Source organism: Ostrea edulis, chromosome 1, assembly GCF_947568905.1.
Source record: "Ostrea edulis chromosome 1, xbOstEdul1.1, whole genome shotgun sequence".
Classification (NCBI taxonomy): Eukaryota; Metazoa; Mollusca; class Bivalvia; order Ostreida; family Ostreidae; genus Ostrea; species Ostrea edulis.
In genome coordinates this window covers 74,303,163-74,324,121 of record NC_079164.1, presented here as the reverse complement: position 1 = coordinate 74,324,121, position 20,959 = coordinate 74,303,163, and the positions used below count along the sequence as shown (strand labels likewise).

General features: G+C 33.4%; 2 protein-coding genes and 1 long non-coding RNA gene across 6 annotated transcripts in view; 1 reads left to right on the top strand and 2 right to left on the bottom strand.

Moving 5' to 3' along the window:
- Positions 1-145, bottom strand: part of LOC125681915 (E3 ubiquitin-protein ligase MIB2-like) — an 11,975-nt gene extending 11,830 nt beyond the window's left edge. For both annotated transcript variants that reach the window (XM_048922197.2, XM_056160262.1), the window contains exon 1: positions 71-145. The gene's annotated coding sequence lies outside the window, so the exon portion shown is untranslated. The remainder of the gene's footprint in view (positions 1-70) is intronic.
- LOC125682066 (uncharacterized) lies at positions 112-1,709 on the top strand. The gene is made up of 3 exons (XR_007372398.2): positions 112-220; positions 393-480; positions 611-1,709. It is a non-coding gene; the product is annotated as an uncharacterized LOC125682066 (long non-coding RNA).
- LOC125681954 (AP-1 complex subunit gamma-1-like) overlaps positions 900-20,959 on the bottom strand; it is a 20,707-nt gene continuing 647 nt past the window's right edge. For 2 of the 3 annotated variants that reach the window (XM_048922258.2, XM_048922268.2), the window contains exons 2-21: positions 16,856-17,066; positions 16,548-16,672; positions 15,422-15,563; positions 14,327-14,500; positions 13,904-13,999; positions 11,618-11,698; positions 11,378-11,476; positions 11,195-11,250; positions 8,700-8,813; positions 7,963-8,103; positions 7,753-7,807; positions 6,623-6,835; positions 6,100-6,227; positions 5,839-5,943; positions 5,105-5,261; positions 4,810-4,942; positions 4,617-4,709; positions 4,343-4,503; positions 3,717-3,815; positions 900-3,584 (exon numbers count right to left, since the gene is read on the bottom strand). In XM_048922258.2, the coding sequence (XP_048778215.2) occupies positions 3,483-3,584; positions 3,717-3,815; positions 4,343-4,503; positions 4,617-4,709; positions 4,810-4,942; positions 5,105-5,261; positions 5,839-5,943; positions 6,100-6,227; positions 6,623-6,835; positions 7,753-7,807; positions 7,963-8,103; positions 8,700-8,813; positions 11,195-11,250; positions 11,378-11,476; positions 11,618-11,698; positions 13,904-13,999; positions 14,327-14,500; positions 15,422-15,563; positions 16,548-16,672; positions 16,856-17,066 (2,485 nt within the window). In that variant the 3' untranslated portion in view covers positions 900-3,482. Of the gene's footprint in view, positions 3,585-3,716; positions 3,816-4,342; positions 4,504-4,616; positions 4,710-4,809; positions 4,943-5,104; positions 5,262-5,838; positions 5,944-6,099; positions 6,228-6,622; positions 6,836-7,752; positions 7,808-7,962; positions 8,104-8,699; positions 8,814-11,194; positions 11,251-11,377; positions 11,477-11,617; positions 11,699-13,758; positions 13,855-13,903; positions 14,000-14,326; positions 14,501-15,421; positions 15,564-16,547; positions 16,673-16,855; positions 17,067-20,959 lie in introns of all 3 variants that reach the window. The other variant, XM_048922251.2, reaches the window with a different exon arrangement.

Genomic DNA, 20,959 nt, shown 5'->3' with positions numbered 1-20,959 from the left:
AAGATAAAAAATATTTTGCAAATAAGCAGATTCCAAGGTAGACGAATCAGAATATGCCAAATATGCTTACCCAATTACTAATCAAATTAAGTTTCGTTTTCGACATCAACAGTTTATCTTTCAGGAAGATGATTTTTTGGGAATACCCAGGTAATCAGAGCGTGCAATTTCTATTGATCGAACGCCAGACACACGTACACAGATGACAATCTACCCGCAGGTAATTGATATAAATAAACAATCTATATATTGGTACATGTATGTTTACTGAAGTCATTTGCTTGAATTCTTCTTTGCTAATCCATCCTTTTATGCAGGGGTGGTCGAGAAATATTTGCTTATCGAAATCGCCCGTGCTATGTAGTTTAATGGATCATTACTTCTTTTTGTAGGTGTACTAGTTTATTGCTGTCATCACGTAAGGTCGGGTTATCGATCGTAAAATGCAACCAGTGAGCGGCTACACTCATAAATGCAACAGTACATGTTCTGTTTTACAACTATCAGTATTAAATACACAATTTCTCTTAACAAATCGTGTATATAAAGCATAAATATATGTCTCAACTTTCTAGAAGTAGTGTACTTATTTGCTAATTATCTATTACAGGCGAATGGTTGTTCTACAATGAATGTAAAAATATAAAAACACTACTTGTGCTCCCAGTGCTATATATTTGGTGGAGATTTCAAACACAAGATATACATATATACTCAACATAGGTAAAATATTAAATCTCAATGACAGCCGCACACTAGTCCAGGGGCTCATGGTGCAAACAAACTTCTACACTACTTGCAGATGATTGCATATAATCTCAGCGAGATTAGTCGAGGCTGGTTATTTTACATCTTGCACGGACAGGCGAGAATACAAACTAACGAATACTAAACAAGTGCACATTTGTATGATTTATTACTTTGAAGAGTTACAATGAAATACAAAGTAATACCACTTGATCAGGTTGAGATGAACTCTAAAAGCCTGCAGGATTAATCATATGGAGTTCACAAGAAACTTGTTCCGAATTCATTACAATACACGCACAGTTCCACTTCACCAGGGAATACGTAACTGAACCACATACAAAAACATTCTTACTACTCCCGAGAGGTTAATAAGTGTCTGATATCATCAACCCCAAGACAGGATGATAGGGGTGTCTGATATCATCAACCACAAGACAGGATGATAGGAGTGTCTGATATCATCAACCACAAGACAAGATGATAGGAGTGTCTGATATCATCAACCACAAGACAGGATGATAGGATTGTTATCTGAATACATGTATATTATTGCAGAGATATGTATTTCTAAAAAGATGCAGAGCGGACGGAAAGATGGATAATTTTCTTTATAATATAGCATAAATATAGTTATCATAGCATATTAGTGTCCAGATCAAAAAGAACTATATGGCTTTTTTCAAATTTACGATTTCTAGGGGAAATGTGTCAAGTTTCAGGTTAACATCTAGTAAGGGCTTATTTCATCATGATGTCATAAGTAATTTGTCCATCCATTATGAAATTAACTGAATTACATAAAAATAAAATATTTTGTTGGCATACAATTCAAAATTGTGTGAAAATACCAAAACTTTTGAATAGAAAATGCTGTTTTATAGCAGTAACATATATCAAACCTGTAGGCAATCTACTTGTATACATATTTTATTGTTCAACAATTAAAAATAATTCCAATACATTCTTTTTGTTCCCAGAAACACAACATAAAACTCTATGTTTGATGACCCTCCTTGACATAAATAACTAGAATTTGATATATTTTTAGGCCACTTTCAGTTCATTAGATCTTGACCTTAGATACAGAATTGTTTAACAGAAATTTGACACGTCTTGAAACAGGAGATCTCAACTAACCACAACCTCCCTTTGGAAGAGAACACTTTCTTTCACATACATCTTTACATACTGTGCTTTCATACACAACAGAATACATGTATTCTTGCAATGAACAGAACAAGTTTGTTCATGATAAATGTTCAATACAGACTAGAGCAATAGTGCATATTTGAAAGCAGCCCATTGTGAAAACTCGACACCTAACTGCCTATGCTAGCAACATAAATACCACTGAATGATACATTATGTGCTCAGAAATGTGCAAGTTGCATGTCATATGTAACTTTTTAGTATGTCTGATATTTGAAATGAAATTCAGCTTTTATTTCACATGCAAACATGTTCCATCTTACCTACTTAATCAATAATAACTTCCCATCTGCAGCATATATGGCATTTTCTGACAATAGAGGGACTTATCTATCTTACAAACAGCTGTTATTCTATTCAAATAATTAAAATCTAATCAATGGAAGAACTGAGCTTCTTGACTAGGTGTAGTGTTCACTGTACGATCTAAACTACTGCATTCATTAGCTACAACTTGTGCTCGACTCCCATTTCCTACGCCCAGCGCCATTTTGGAATTTCATACTCTGGTTAATCTTTACTCAAGAAACAGGGTTTTTTTTAATATCTTTCATTTTACATTACAAAGAAATCTGTTAATCTTTGTAATGTAATAGTCATTAGTAAATGAATAGCTGTTTATCTGATATATTTCTTAGGCCTGCTTAACATCCTACTAACTACACATCTACATTTTGTAACCTTATTATGCCATTGTACTTCATTATAGCTGATGAAGGGGGAACTTCTATAGTACTAATCCCGTGACAGAAATACATTAAGATAAATGCCATTTGAGCACTTTGTTCAGGTTTAAAGTAGCTTACATACTAGTAGTAAATATACACTACTTAATTTTGACTCAAATCTTGTACAAGAAATAAAGGTGAGTTACATATATATTCCCTTTGTAAGGTAGAAATTCATGCAACCTGGGGGTGCCGCTAATGATATCACAAACAATAGTTTCAAGCACACTCGGTCCAGAGCAACAGTCTAAGCTATAAAACACACAACTTGCACCTGTATCCATGTTCAATCATGATTTGTCAATTTACACTCTTTATAGCAAAAATAATAAGAAATGAATAACAATCACATTATTTCATTGGAATGATAACATGGTAAATAAATAGCAATATTTATTTTACGATATACTTCTATCTCACAGCACAGTATATTCAGGATCTCCCCCCTCTTCCAAAGTACAGATCAACTTTGCAGAAAGAGCACTTGGCCTTGGGCCTTGGAACAAGATATTCTTCCTCCACACAGCTTGGGAGAACTCCAAAGACACATATTTTAACTGTTCTAATTCAGAAGAGCACTGCCTAGTATTGCACTCCATATCAACTACAACTTTATCATATTAAATTGTAGTCTGTATGATCAAAATTTAGACAATGTCTGCTTTGAAATACCCATTCTTGGGCATTGAAGGTTATTTGTCCATTGTTGGAGGCCAGCTGTGTGTAGAGCTGTATTTAAAGATGTGTCCTTGTTCCCTGTAGAAAATCCTTAACCACTGTAGATGTCAATTAGCATCACTGCCATAATGTTGATGGAAATGAATTCACTTCACCAATGTCTGTGACACTATTCCCATTCTGTGTATAGCTCACTTTAATCCTTAGTCTTATCGGTTGCTGTAATGAATTTAAAGAAATCAATTTAGCCTGTTTGGTGACGGCCTATATAGTACTGAAATTCAAATTATGTTTATTAGATTTTTGTGAAGTATAAGAAATTATACCCCCCCCCCGTGTTTGTGGACTTACTTTCTGAGGATTGTTGACTTTGATGACTTGAGTAACTGCCCCATCATTCATTGGTGGAAGTGTGCTTCCTGACGGCGACTGCAGTTGAAGTTGGAATGACTGAAATTCAAGTAGAAAGTGTTTTTAAGTAGGATTAGATAATTCTAATATTCAGCAATAGTGTAAATCAAGATGTGTTCTTAAAACTTAAATACCCCTGAAAGTGCATATATACGGATGAAAGACTTTACATAACATAGGCAACATTAACACAATATGACTAATTTAGACCCGTCCTAGGGTCAAAACCCTGGGCTTGCGAAATTTACAAGTTCAGTACATCCTCCTCTGCTTTTCCTAAATTTGCATTCAGATTATATACTGTATCAGCAAACTTAAAGAAGTTTTTCAAATGATAAAGACAATAATCACTATAATGATTTTGTTATTATTGTGAAATTGGATCCCATTTGTCCAATAGATGCTTCATACAAAATTTGAAAAGAATTGGAATGGTAGTTATCAAGAAGAGGTTAACACATGACAGACGCTGACCAATTACAAAACACAAGTCAACTTGACCATCGGGAAAAAAATATGGAAAGAGTAATGAAGTGTACAATTGGATGGGTTGTCATCACACACACCTTAGGAACAGCGGCTTGGAATACAAATTCTGACATCGTAGTGGCAGTAGAATTGGAGGACTTGACATTGATAACAGTCACATTTCCCTGACTGTTGTCACGCTCACAGGTTAATTCCACCATTAGACCATTCTTATTATACGCTGTTACCTTCTGGGGACCTACAAAATACAGTCATAGAGTAAAGAAACTGACTATATGATTATATTTGGGAACAAGTTGAAAAAAATTATAACCTCTTTTATTTTTTGCATATGAAGCAAATGAAACGTACCATCATTGCCATTCATTTGGCTGTTATTCACTGGGTCTCCCCCCATTAAATCGTCCAGTAAGTTTGGAGAAGTTGTCTGCTTCATGGGTGGAGCTAGAAAAATATACAAATATTCCTTTTTTTTTTCATGTCTATGGGGGAAAAAATGCACTTTCACCAAGATGATCATATTGACGAATACACGGCTTTGTACCTGGATTTGATATGGAGGCCACATCCCCTAGAAGATCCAGCAGATCATCCGCACCACCTGCAGGTGTTGGGGCTGGATTTGAAGAAGTAACAGATGGGGTGCCTACATCTAATAAATCTAATATATTCTGGCTCTGAAAGTGAAACAATTTTTTCTTTAATAAAATTTACAATGACGAAAATCATAGCCCTTAAATTCATACACTGAAGATGCAAGAAGCAAATAATAACATTCTTATTAATGTTTTTTTTTTTTTATTGTTTATCACTTTACATCAATATGACATTCCACTTACTTCTGTATTATGTGATTTTTTGGCTTTATCTACGCTGACGGTCTCTCCGTTAGGAATACTTGCTTGATTAAGTAAATCAGACGAACTGTCACTATCAGCTAAAACATTTTTGCTTCTACTACCCTCTATTAATGGCATTGGCTCTAATAAAGCTGATCTGGAAATTACAATATCATATCATATCAAACCTCAAGTTTTTTAATAATTCAAATACAACATCTTCTCTTCTATAAAGCTTTTAGATTATGGGTTACAAAAAGGCTTCATTATTCATAATCTTTCAGTTTAAATGCTGATTTTTGGGAACGGTTTTCTTTCAAAAACTTAAAGAATACACACAGCTTTACACAATCTTTTTTTATCACTTGTGTTAGATTGGGAACATCATGATTTTATCTCTGGTATAAATGCAAAGTTTGTCAAAACCTGCACTTAATGTTTTATAAAGGAAAAAACTGGGTCAAAAGTACCCATTTCATGTCAAATACCAAAAACGACAGAATAACAATTTTAACCTTGCCATTAATTTTGTTTTGCATCATTTTTACTAAATTGACAATAAAAGTTGACTTGCATTGGAAATAATGCACAAAATACACTTCCATTTTAAAACAATAGCACACACGTTGATTTCTGAGCCCTAACCATACATACTTGTACTCCTTACAATAAAAAAACCCCTCATAACTACAGTGCAGTCTACTTGAATATCCACATTTTAAAAATGATCTTACCTAAGATTTTCATATTTGGAGAAAATATTGGAGTACTCAACAGATCTCTGCTGCAGTTCTACATGTGTGGAACCACCATACGCATCTATCACAGCCTTGACTTTTCTGTAATTAGGAAACAAAAGAGACAACTCTTACTAATTGAACTCAGATTTATTGATGATAACTTTAATGACACTTATTCAGGAAACAGTCTTTAGAAGACTAACCAAATATACTTTAGAAAACTAACCATGTGTAAACAGATAAATGACAACATACCCCACGGATGTCCTGAAGCGGGAACTCAGCTTCATTAAACAAGTGAGTGCATATTCTCGACTGACCTCAGTGGAATAGTTCTGGGTTAGGACTTTCTCTATCACATGAATTACCTCATCCTCTGATACCTACAAATGTTAACAGAAATTGTTCTGATCCAGGTTATCATTGTATTCATGTTTAAAATTAATCTCCATTTTTACTGGACTGGGAATCATTTAGTGTACAAATTATGCAATTAACGATGCCCATCACCATCAGAGATAAATTTTTCAAATATGTGACATGCTATATGGACAAAAAGGCTCCAATTCCACAGTAAACAAGAGGCCCATAGGCCACATAACTCACATGAGTCACCTTGGCCTTGCTGTTTTTTCAGCTACTGTGATTTTAAAAGATTTTAATCTCCTAATTCCATCTGGGGGGGGGGGGGGGGGGGGGGGGGGGGGGGGGGGGGGGGGTTAAAAAATAAAAACAATAATGAAAGAATACAATCAAGTAAAATAAGCAAGCTACACACTTCAACAGGCTCATCCTCTTCACAAACACCTGAGATCAGTTTCTCTCCATACTCTCCCATACACCACAGCGCCACCTGGACCAGAGGTGGCTGAGTAATGTCGTCTTTGATCAACAGAAACAGTTGTTGTACTGTGTAGTTGTGCAGTTCTGAAGTCTCAGCAATCAATTGAATTAATATAGACACTATATCATCCCTGACATAAGAACCAGCCTGAAATACACAAAATATTAATTAGTGATGGATAATCAGTTAAAAATCATACGAATTGATAATTGAACGTCATCTATCAATAAAATTTTGATCACATACATATTTGGACTTCTGCCTTTACCAAATCTTGGGTTAGTCCTTCATACTTGTAATTTATGTCTGGACATTCACATTCTACTTCATCCAGTTCTAGCATTTAATGTGCACTTAGGTGGCAATGCTGTTTACTTCAAATACGTGATTTGACTGTTAAACTAATTTAATATTGCATTGCTTCACCATCTAGGTTTGTGAATCTCAAAATAAAAACCTGTCCCTAAATTTCTGTTAAATGATGGATCCCATGATGTGATAATTTATAATCTCTCAATACTGAAGAGTTCCTATCATTTGATCAATAGAATTGGCCAAAGTAGAATGTGAATTTCTAGACATCAATTTCAGAATATATCCAGTCAAGTGAATCTCAGCGAGTTCAATAGTACAATATACATATGAACATGCATTAAGAACCACCTAAGTTTCAGTCATAAAAATTGGTTTGCAAAATGAAGTAGGAAATCAATTCATAACATATACAGTATGAAGGATATTTTGTGCTGAAAGAAACATATGAGACATAATACATATAATCTATAATTATTTTTTTTAATCTATATCAATTCATCATTACTATATTCATATACTGAACCTTTCATCATTGCATATGTTAAATAAATAATTATGAGTATGTCCTACATTTCCCTGAAGTAATTAATGGCAATACATATGTCATAGTGCCACTGTTGCCATATACAACTAACATGGTCCTCATTTTCGTAATTCTATCTTCTATGTTTATATGTTATGTTCATATACTCTATATTTGCATTTCCACAATTCTTTGATCTGAAACTCAATGAAGAAATGGAACTCACCAGACGTAGCACCTTCATGACAGTATCAATATGCCATCTTTTGTTTGGTGAGTATCTACAAGGAAGTATTGCATCAAGTATTAGGAGTTTTGACACAAATCGTGAAACATCACTGCTCACCACCTCGTTTATCATCATGAACCCTTCTCACCCCATTTTCCCATTGTTATGAAGAAATGTCCATTAAATGTTGGTTTAACGAAAACTTACTTTTCTGCGGCCTGAACAATGTTGGAACATGTGTCTGCTTTGAACTCCGGATCACAAGTCTCCAGAAACTGTAGTAATTCCTTCATCATTCCACGTATATTTCCAGAATTGATAAGGGCAAATGAGAGTTCCATTGCACGCCTACAAAAAACAGATGTTTGTCATGTTTTTATGTCAAAAATTCTTTAACATAACAAGGGTTTTATGTACAGTACAGTGTATGTGTAATATCACAATCATGGCAGATGCATTTAGAATAATTTAGGTGATTTGGGGCTGAAAAAAATAACACCCAACAGGTCAGAAAGCATGTACACTCATCAAATTTATATCATATGTGTAATGAAAACAGCATGCTTGTTGGTATTTTGTTTCTTGAGAGAGTAGTATCTTCATTTTTAAATTATTTTTTCTTCAAGACCCAGCAGTACAGATTAAACACAAAACTCAGTGTTAACCTGCACATTTCTTTCTCCCCTGAAACCTTATGTCTAAACACATAACTCAGCATTAACCTGCATGCCCCCCCCCCCCCTCCCCCCCCCCCCCCAAACCTACATGTATGCCTTTTAGTCTGCTACTTAATTTCGATTATCTCAATGTTCTCTGGACTTGGTGTAAATTTAGCTCATTCTCAAGGTTCAGAGTTTTTCAAGGGAGACATGTCTTGCACACACAAAAGAAACACTATGCCTACACAAGTAAAACATGCAATTATCTTGAATATTAAAACATACCTTCTTATTGAAATATCTGGGTCCTTAAGACAATCCATTATTGTTGTTCTATGTCTTTGGACAGCATTGTAGTCTGCGTGGACAACCCTCAGCAGAGTGTTCAATGCCACATATCTGTTAGTGAAGAGAAATAGGTGTTACAACCAGGGCTGTGACTGAATTCCTCAGAGATCAGAGGAAAACTGGTCAAAAAGGGAGGAAAACACCTCACCCTACATGGTAAAATATCATTTTCTGTCACTTTAGATCAAACCCAGAGTGTTTATTTTTTTTCAAAAATTGAACAAATCAGATGATTTCCTCTGAAAAGAAGAAAAATCACACCCCTGTACAACTCTCTCAATTCCAGGCATGTATCGCCCATAAAATTTCATAATTTACTGCCACAATGTATTGGATCAAATATCAAACATTTTATAGCGCTGGTATATTGACTGAATTTAGTACAAATTCTAGCTGCACAAATTTACAATGATAAACAGTTTCACGAGTTGTGGGACTATGCATAATGAGGACTCTATTTATCTATCATATTGACATTTACGTTTTTGATTCAAAATTAAGTTTATTTTGTGCACTATTCTGATGCAACTCAGTTGTCATTCTTCACCTGATAAAATGAGTAGAATGGTACTTATATATGACATCAAAAAGACGAGATTTTGTCAACAATTTTGGTATTTTGATATCAAATGGCCATTTTTCACATAGTTTATGCTCAAGAAAACAGCAAGTGCAGACTTGGACAAACAACATCAAGTCACCTGTACATACATTCGATAGAAAAAATTTGATTGTATCAAGCTGCTATTTGTTTTCCGAATGAAAAACATTCAAGGTAGATAGATGTGTCAATATGGCATGAATGTTATATTAGTGTTTTCAAGTTCTTAAATAAATCATTTGTGAAGAGATATAAATTACATTAATCTATAAGGACATGAAAATGCAAGCTGGACCTTATAATAAATTATTAAGATACTACTTACTTCACTAAGAAAAGTAAAATCTTATCCCTAAGTTATCATTAAAAATATACAAAATAAAAATCTGCCTATCATCTAAAAGAACGTCAGTATAAAAGAAATCCAGAAAACTGTTAATAATTAGAAATTTTCAAAGACTAAGTGAAATAACTTTGGTGAAAATAAGTCAATCAAGATATAACTTGAATATGATCTAATAAACTTCCATATATACAGACATACCAAAAAAATCAGATTGTTATCTCTTAAGGAGGCATAACACACAGTCATAATGGCTGACTTCCTTGCATCAAACAAAGAATTATAAGTTTTATTTCTTATCATTTAATTATGTTTTTAAGATAGAAAAACAAATAGTTTCTCCCATCAAAAAGCTTGAATTAACGTTTCTGAAATGGCGCGTAGGAATACATATAGGCAAGAATGAAAACAAAAACAAAACGACATGGCTGTGCGTTCAGGTCAGGAACAGTTACTGTGCAGATTTAAATGGATTATACGCCAAATTAAAGGTGCAATGGTTAAAAGCTGAATTAAATATAAAGGAAGATAACAAGTGGTGACTGGATTTATGCTGCATCGTGTTGGAGGAGACGTTGAACTGGATGTGTCGTTGGAATGCAATTTGGCTCCATTTCAATATCGAGGAAAACGTTTAAAACGCACTCGTTGACTGAGCCCCATATAACGCAGTTCAATTTCATTGATATTTACCAGATCAGAAGTCGCCACTTGCTCCGTCATGTTATCGATCTGGTAAAGCAGACGATTCATACCGGGAACTCGTGTAATCTGTCTACTTCTACCAGTAAGTGGTCTACGTCATCAAATTGACTACTCTGCCACGTCATCGCCTATGTATGTTGTTTCTTTAAATTAATTTGTATTTTATTCATATCTTTAGTTGTGCTAATTTTTGATAGCAATGAAAAACAAAAATCAAACAAATGCATTTCGTTATATATAATGCTTGTGTGGAAAAGTAGTCCCGCGGGCTTAGTGCAGATAAACTCCGAACGAAATTTTGACAGAGAAATCAAACGAAGTTTTCAACCAATCAGCATCGTTTATAAGTCATCACTTTAAAAGTTATTAAATGATATTAAATTCCAACTTGATCTATACATCACCAATATAACGAGATATACCAAGTATTAGTTCATTATCGACAAGTAGTCTAGAAGCTATGATGGAATGAAAAAAGGAAGAGGTAACACTGCATGCCCTTACCACTTTATGACAGGGACACAAATAACGTTTTACTTAAATTTTGGTAAAATCAAGAAATGTCATTACTTTTGCTGCTGTGTACTTGAACACTATAAACAGCAGAGACAAATTCTGTGAAAAGTATTGGACCTGATCCGTCTTATGAAATAAAAGATTTAATTCTCTACCAGGTCTTAGAAAGGCTGTTATAAAACACCACAGTACACTGAAAGCTGATCAAGGTAATAAAGTGGAACAAAGAAATACAAGCAACCCTTGTGTATAAAAACCCAGTCATACCTGATATTCTTGTCATTATTCAAAAGAAATCTTCCAAGAATATTGACAGCTAGAACCTGTAATAGAAAAAAATATGTATGCATACTTTATCTACAATCCCTGTAAAACAGTAGATCATTTAAAAATACTCAATTTTACTTAAAAAATTATTCATTATGCATGTATTCCATAAAGTCAACTTACCCTGAGCCCCGCTTCTGATTTGATCCCCATGATAGTCAGAACAATTTCATAGAGAATAGCATGGCCAACATTTTTACTTGTATCTGTATTGGTGGCAACCTGCAAGACAATCACAGTAAATACAAATGTCATAATGTGGAAATCATAAAAAAACCAAAACCCAAATTGGACATGGATAAATCTGAACCGAAATGAATGCGCTTTGTTCTTCCTTTGTAAGAACAAATATAATGGGCATACCTGTGCTAAAATATCATTCATTGTCTCGCTGGCATCAGTATCATTCTTCCCTAGAATTCGCAACAATCGAAGAATCTTCACCTGATCAATTTGGATGTAAAAATAATAATTAATCCAGTGCATAAAATTTCCAGAAATACATATATAGTACTAAGATTTACCAGTGAAAAATAAAATCCTTTCTAACATTATCTTAAGTCTATACATTCACTACTCAATATAAATTTAACATGCCATAAATCATTTGATATAAGATATACTTTATAGCTTCAAAATCAAGCAATAACTGATATAAGATCAAGTACATATCACTACACGACTGTTAGTACAGTTTTGAATTTACTACACACATGCACATGTGTCTTAAAGCTGTATGGTCCACTAGTCAGGCATATCTTTTAGGCATAAAAAAAACTTCACAAATTTTCCTAACAATGACAAATTAGTTAATGTTCATGTCCTTTAATAATCTGATCAGCTTTCCCCCATGAATATTCAGATTAAAGCATTTTACACAAACACTATTGCAGCAGGAAAGTACAAAAAGAAACCACCTGATGCTTATTGATATTCATAAACAATATCATGCTTTCTGTGTAGACTACAATTCATTTCTTTATTGATGCTTTTGTTTGTGGTGGTTAACATTATATTTTGTCTAGTATAAAGGAGACCATGGGCCTAAACAATCACCCAGGAAACGCGCAACAACTCCTCAATGGACAACTCAAACAAGGTGCTGATTATTTTCAAAAAATGAAAATAAATTGTCCTTGGTTTTCCAGATTCATTTTTTTTTTCAATGTTTATAAGTAAAAGTGTATTTTATAAAATTTATGCATGTCATTTTCACTAGATTTTTTGAATTCCCTGAAGCCACCGTAACAAATCCAGAGGTCATGAATTCCAAAATTTTTATAACCATATACTTAGTATTTTGTTATAATGCACTGAAGTAAAGATGATTTCACAAGATAAAACGCGTCATCATTTTTAAATATCTTCTTCTGCACTATGGCCTAAAACCCCTGATAAGGAATTTGTAATTTTGGTAGACAGTTACAGGGTATATACAACCATGTATATGTATACCGTAAGGAGACCTAAAAACATGCAATATATTTTCTCTCTCGATTGTCCACTTGTTTCCAGTTGTACTTTGCATGAATATGCATCATTCTTGCTGTTTTTATTGTTATTAAACAATATTTTATTCACATTAGTTTTTTCTAATAAAAGCATGTTTATGTATGAATGAAAGGAGTTTCAAAACAATCTATTTATTTGACATGTCTTTTGCTTAAATTTTGGATAAAATACAGACCATATAGCTTTAAACAAAGCTAAGCAAAAATTAAAACGCATTTACAATATAAAAGTGAAGTAAAACAAATAAGAAATACTGAAATGTGAAATTCTATTGCACATGCAGTCTTGTATCAAAATATGAAGGAAAACAAATTTGTATTTGTTAGTAAAGCTATATAGAGTATAGCCTTCTTTGCATGCAAAACACAACATGCTATGTTCTTAACAGAATGGTTCATGTAGTACATGGAAAAGATCAGAAAACTTAGGCTTAATAGAGAATGAAGGCATGTGTATCTGTCAAATAGACCCCTCAATCACTGTACATACACTTAATTCATCTTGGGAAGAAAAAACTTTTTGTAATAATCTACAGTAAGCATCAAATAAATGTTACAACAACTAGCAGAAATGTATACGCACTATTTGAACAAAGCAATCCAAAAAACAACCACAAAACAAAATAAAAACAAAAAACAACACAACCCTGAAATTCTTTGCCAATATGATTAAACTGAATAGATCAAAAACTTCATCTATTTGGTGAAAAAAAAGAAGAATTAACCAACTACATTATGTTGCATATTGGATGAGGCGCCAATTAAACCATTATATATTTACTATTTAGCATTCCCTTGTATACACACTCCCGATAAAATTCATCAACCGTGTTCTACCTCTACCCCCCATGCTAACGATCTATGGTAAGAGTAAAGAAAGAATAGAGATGATTTTAGTGAGGAACAGAGAACTCCGACAGCAGAGGTTACGTGAGTGTGAATATGGTGCCAGAAACCTTTAAAGCACGGACTACAACACTGGCTGTTTTATACCTGCAGATACGGGTCGCTAACCCCTGATACATCATGTTCTGGGGAATAACCGGCCATTATCAAGTTCTTGAGAACTCGGACCAGATTTGGAACCACCTGAAAATAGTTTAGACAGGTCATGCATAAGAAAGGAGAGAGTCTGTACCTGCAAAAAGGGATTACTGACACCAAACACATCATGTTCAGGAGAATAACCGGCCATGATCAGATTTCTGAGGACGCGTACAAGCATAGGTACCACCTGCAGGAAAACAAGTCATCAGCATTGCCTCTTATATTTTCATTGGCTTCATTTTAGTTTCTTATAAATCATTGCAGACAGTGCCACACTTACCAGAAATTTGCTCCTAGGAAACTAAAAGTCTAGTATCATTGTTCCAACCAATGTCACATAATTAAGACATACTATCTAACCATGCAGTTTCACCATATATTTTAAAAACTCTCAAAGTATTCAATTTTCTGCACTAATTTAAACAAATACATGTAATACAGTAACAAAACTCTATCAATATATAGTTTCTTTTATTGAGACAAAAAGTTGTTTACTTTTTAAATCGGCTCTAACCTTTCTGAAGTGATGCAGGGTGTCCGGACTTTTCTCACACATTTCTGTAATCAGGCACACAGCTGTCAGCAGCACCCCATGATTCTTCTCGTTTAGTAAGGAGCGAGTGGCCGGAATGAACATCTCCATCAAATCTGGCACTTTACGGATTATGCAAAATGCACACAGAATAGCCTGATGATAAAAATACTCTTGTGATACACTTTGGATCCAAAGACTGCACAAATATGCAAGAAATACAATATAGTGGTTTTCTTTCTGTGGTAATAATCTTGGCTTATTTTAGCAGTTGGCATCATGCCACCAAATGTTTTATATAAACTAAAATTGCACCCAAATTTGTAGGTAAACAGAATCAAAAAAACAAAATACTGCAACCTTATTTTTGCAGTAGATGAAAGGGGTGGATATGCCTGCAGTTAATTGCTATAAACACATCTGAGCTCAGGTACCCAGTTGACGAGCTTGGTTGGATCTGTCAGTCAGGGACCGATCTATTGTCTCCAATGCGATTGACAGGTGGTGTTTATTTTATTTCAGTCCAGGTAAATTTCAAGGAAGGTGGCTGCAGAGGCCCATTATTCAACGTTACGGTAGTTTTTTAGAATCTTTCCGTAAACAAAATCCAGATTGAAATTCAGTCACCAGAGAAGAAACGAAGATGCAAACACTGTTTGATTCACATTTAACTTTCAATTCTTTACTTGTCTTGCTTCACTTCTGATTATTTCCTCACATATTATATGGCTTAGTAAACTAACCACCTGCAGAAGCAATTTTCGTGCAATAGCCACCAACCATAGAATCAATATCCCACCAGTGTAAACCACCTGTAGATTTTTAAAACACTGCTGTCCCCAGGTACCCCATATGTTTAAATAGAACAGCCCTAAATTCATTTGCTTTTGCTTCATAATCAGCTTTCAAGGAAATACTTTGAGTAACTGACATTTCTAAGAAATTCATAGGTATGTTAGCTTTATCATATTACTTATATTAATAGGCAAACAATTCAAAAAATCTGTGTATTGATTGTATGAAGTCTAATGCATTGGAATCAATGCATTGATTACAGAGTATATAATTTAGACTGACCTTTTTCTTGATGTAAGCATTTGATGACTTGATCATTTTCTCAATCTCTCCAGCCAAATCTCTACTCATCTCCACTGAGCAAATTGTGCCAAGAGTGCACAAAGCCAGACTTTGAATATACTGGGTCTGATGGTTCAAGTCACTGCAAAATTCAAATAAAGCCATTTATTATCTAATACTTTTATTTCATGAGACGTTATTTTTGCGTAGATACAATGATGGATTTATCCAGAAGAAATAACTTTCATGAATCATCATTTATTGCCCAAGTTATGCAATGTATAAGGAAAATGAAAAATTTTGAAGGATTTAAATCAACATAAATGTTTATTGTTAATGATGAAAGTGAAGTAGATGAAATTCAAATGACTGGTAACCGACCCTTTGCAAGTGAAACTTTTTTGAAAAGTTATCTGCCCTATCATAGCAATAAAAAAAAATCTAACTTTCTGAAAATGTGTGTGGTAAATGATTAATTTTATTTCGTATTTTTATAGAGACAAAGTGTATGTAACTTTCTACCAAGAGATTTGTATGAAAATTTTATAATTTCTTTGAAAAATGTTCAATAAAACATGCTCTTCCCATAACTTCAATGTTAAATTCTGAGTGAAATAAATCGAAGTAATAAAATATTCTTGAAAATTCCTATGGTGGATTATTCTTATTTGATGAACTCTTCAAAATGATACCATCACTACAAAAATCCCACCATCCATTTACTACATATGAAATATAATTGTTATACATTGAATACCCAAAGTCTTCTTTATGTACAAATTTTTAATTCACCAGAACTAAATCTTCACAAAAGACTAGTCTAGTCAACATCATACATAAATAATGTTCTTGTGAATAAAATATGATTTAAGTATTCAAAATATATCCTTCCTTTTTACATACTTTTAGCATGTTCTTTTAACTGTTGAAAAATAATTGAATTATGATATACCAAATAAGGAAATCTACACATCAATTTCATTCCTTTCCATGCTACTGAACATCAATCATTTATATATATTTCTATATACTACTTACTTTTTGAGTGAACTGGTGACAGACAGATGAACACCTTGTCTTTTAGTACTATCAGTACTTTAATTATTTATTTCTATACACTACTTACTTTTTGAGTGAATTGGTGACCAACAGATGGACATCTTGTCTCTCATCCAGTAACAACATGGCACCCAAATAACCTATCCTCTTGTCTGTGAACTTGGCAGAGGCTATCAATTTCATACATTCCAACTACAATAAACACAACTAATTCAGAAATCTGTAGAGATTTAAAATCTCCCCAAATTCTCCTAACCTTAACACTGTCTTTTTGCATAAATTGTACAGCAACACAAACAATTAAACATCAGATTCAATTAACATATAGCATAACAATATCTAAAAGTCATATCTTCACAAATGTATTTGGTTTACCTGACCAAAGTGAGCAGGATATCCCAGCATATGAATATACAGTAACTTGGCTAAATTTCGACACTTGTAAGTATTGTCTTGTTCCCTAAAGGAGTCACGGATGGACGCACATTCCTTCTGTACTACTGCCCTCTCATCTGCGGCCGTTCTGGCTGAACGGATTTCTCTTATGAGATCCCGAAGTCTCTTGGGGGTTGTCATAGTCAATGAACTACAATAATAATCAGATTTATAAATACTTAATGTCCTGAGTGTCACTTAAATAGTTAACACATTATCTCTTTTTTGTCAAAATAATGAATGCCTTTGCCATCTTTTATATTGTGTACAATTACAATGGTAAAATTATTCTGAAATTCTAAAGTGATTTTGATTGATAGCAAATGAAAAGCATCACAAAAACTGCAAAATTCATACATCCTTTTACAGAATAAACATTGCTCAAAAATGACCAGTACAAATGTTACAGCTAGTCTAATACAGACACATGAATTATTATTTATGTAGGTTGATTTAGTTGTCTGCAATACACTGAAGATTTGAAACAATATTGTATGTATAAACAAAAACTATCTACAGAACTGAAGCTCTCTCATCTGAAAATTGGGATGGACAACAGCTCCAATTCATTCTACCCAAGTTTTCAGACAAACAAGCCATAGTTCTACGACAAAAGCAAATTCAGCATTACAAAAATGGTACCAGTCTTCATAAAAACTCACTAACCCAATGCATGAGGATAGTAAAAATCGGTCTGAAAATTGTCTCAAAGTAGTATGCTTTGAGGGTGAATGTGCCAGATATAGTATATATAATTTGGACTAAGGCCAAGTAAAATTAATTAATAGATTATCATTCCCGCCTGCCCCTCGAAAATCGCCCCGCCCCGATTTTTTTTATTTTTCAAAATTACGATTTCCAGATATTTTTATGTCCGGTCCGGTATCGTAAACGTACTTTGTTTCACTTTGCCTTTTAGAAACCCAAATACACATGTAATTATGATTTATAAAGCCTTTTCTCAATGAGAGAAGGCATTTTCGAGGTCAAGAATACCATGGCGAAAAATAAAAAATAAAATCCTCCCACCCACCCCATTTTTTTGTGAAGTTTGAATGATAATCTACTAATTAATTTTACTTGGCCTAATGTTTAGCACATAGTATATAAAAATAACCATCCTAAAACTTAGTCAAATAGATTTTGAAATACATTTCTTTTGGGGGGGGGGGGGGGGGGGGGGGCTAATAAAAAATGTCAAATTCACAAGCCTTACTGACTGAGAAAGTTTTCATGAAGACTGCAGTGCACGTCAATTGATTGTGAACAAGCAACAACACAATGGTTGTTTCAACAAATCAAATAATTCAAAAGTATGAAATATAAAAAAAATCAAGAGCCAACATGCTCATTATTGAAGCAACTACATAATACAAGATACATATTTGTTGCATCATAAATTGTATGCTACCTTCCATGGAAATAGGATCACATGCAAAAGTTATGTGTATGAAAGGGAAAATTAAAACCACCACCTCTCATATATATAGTAAATTCCCAATAATTTGGAATATTCACCTTCCATGCACCCTTTCCACAATATATTGTTATATTCATACAAAAGTTACCATGGGAATATCACCTGGTAGGAAATTTGACCAAATATTAAATTTTATCATGAAAAAATATTGGCCCCTACGGTCTCGTCTTTAAGAGTGGGGAAAATTACTCAGTGCCCCCTTCCTCATTAACTGATAAACCTGTCTACTTACACCTGAATAATAATCCATTATATTATATACTTTCAATTTCATCTCTTCTTTTTTCTTTAAAAGTTTGCGGGCATATATCACACGATATATGCCCGGAAACATTCCGGCCCACAAACATTACGTCATAATCAAATTTCTACGCCGTTAAATTTCAAATTTTTCGTGTTATTCATCTTTTACTCAGTTGAACCGATAAAGTTATTGTTAAAAATAAAATTATTGTTAGTTTCTAAATAAAATTGAAAGTATATAATAAAAAGGTTATACACTTTGTATGGGAAATATGACGACCTCGTTTTTTGTCGCAAACGGACCTCGCAAACTCGGTCCGTGTACACGCCAAAAAACTCGGTCATCATATTTTCCCATACAAAGTCTATAACCTATAAATATTGTCTCCGTACTGTCATATATTTGAAATATATGAATTCAATAATCATCTAGCAAACTCCTATTGAAAACTTCTATTATCTGCCATCATGTTATGTTTTCGGTATAAAAGACACTCCCTTAAAAACTGTAGCAAATAAAACTATGACATCATAAAAAAGAGCAAGAATTCTTTCAAAAGTGATACAATTTGAGAGAAAAAATACTAAATACAATTTGAGAGAAAAATACTAATAAATTAAAAAAAACAACAACATATTTTACAGTAATGCATAAAGAATGAAATAAACATTCCATATATTTACTTTGTAATGCATAGAAGAATGTAAAAATTGTTACAGGAATATATGAATTTGTATGTGTAAGCAGGGGTTGACATTAACTCTGATACCCTTATGCCTTCCATGCTAACAAATTCTAAAATTTACTTGTCCAAACAAGTTTTAGGTTACTGATTCCAGATGGAAAATAATGTAACCCCTGCAGTATCTTTTAAAAGGGTGCAAGCAACTGAACAAGGCCCATAACTCTCCACTGACTTCAGTGATTCAACAAACTCCTGTTTTAATTTAGATTTACATAAATTCTTTATCAAGCTAGCATCTTGGTCCTTTCACTTGAGGTTAGTTTTACTCAATTGAAAATATTTAACAGTGCCATGCTGTCAACTATTCAAAGTAATTTGTTCTCCTATTCATTTGTAGTATTTCAACAATCAAATATTTCAATTATAGAAGAAATAACCTAATCCAAAGATTTTTATAGTGTCAAACTTCATTGACAATTCAGACAGATTTCGATAGATTATATTCTGCTGAAAGTTACTTCCCTTTGACTGCCATATTAGAAGTCCATTTGCACAAACTCCTTTACATTACCAATTTCATCTGTTTATATCGATCGTTTTCCTGAAGCATATACATTAGTTAGAACATTCACTAATTCACAATTTTCATCAAGTAATGTTTTATACCAAATAGTCTTAATTTCACAAGTTTAAATTTCGTTATGCAAAGAAGAAAAAAATCATTCTCGGGACCTCCAGCATGGACATGGTAAAACAATGTCATCCAAAAACTATCTATATTTAAAGTTTGTCTACTTATGACTTCATTGCCATTTCCAGACATCATTTAAATAATTTTAAAAAATTTAAGCAAAACATATTAGTTAAGGATTGAGTGTGGATCTGAGATTAATCAATACCAGCCACAAGCCAAGTAAAAATTGCAGTAAATATGCATGACATGGAAGTTTTCTGACTCCAAATCTAATAAATAATACTACAAACATTATCATATGATAAAGATCTTTATCAAAATTTTTATGGAATCATCTCAGTAAAACCAAATTTTCACTTGCCCATTCATATTGGCTACGGGCATATTAACATTTCACAAGTCCAAAAGCAAACTTCACTTGTCGTGGGCAATCAGACAACCATTAATGTCAATCCCTGACAATTAAAAAAAAAAAGTATACACCCTCCCAACCCTTTCTATTATATATGGCAAGCATATTCTTATTCACTTACTTTATGTTCTTGATTCCAGCAGGCTCATAAATTCTATTGTTCCTATATGCCATGTATATATAATTCAGTACTGTTATATGTCAAAATGAATTGTTTGATGCAAGTGTCAATGACTAAGAACACAATTTTGAAATAGATTCTGTATTCATCTAAAGTGTAAAAGTTGTAATCAAATGATTGTAAATGAAAACCAACCCAGTTTAATGCATACATGACAAATATATGCCTTTCTTTCCAGTTTGGTTCATAAACTGGAAGACTGACAAAACTGTTATCTCATTCTGATATAAAGATGAGATATTGCAAATACGACAGCCAAACAGAATGTTTTGATTATCTATCACATTGATACATCAGTGTAATTGACAAGAGTCCGTCAATAGCGTCGACACTCAATAACAATCAATC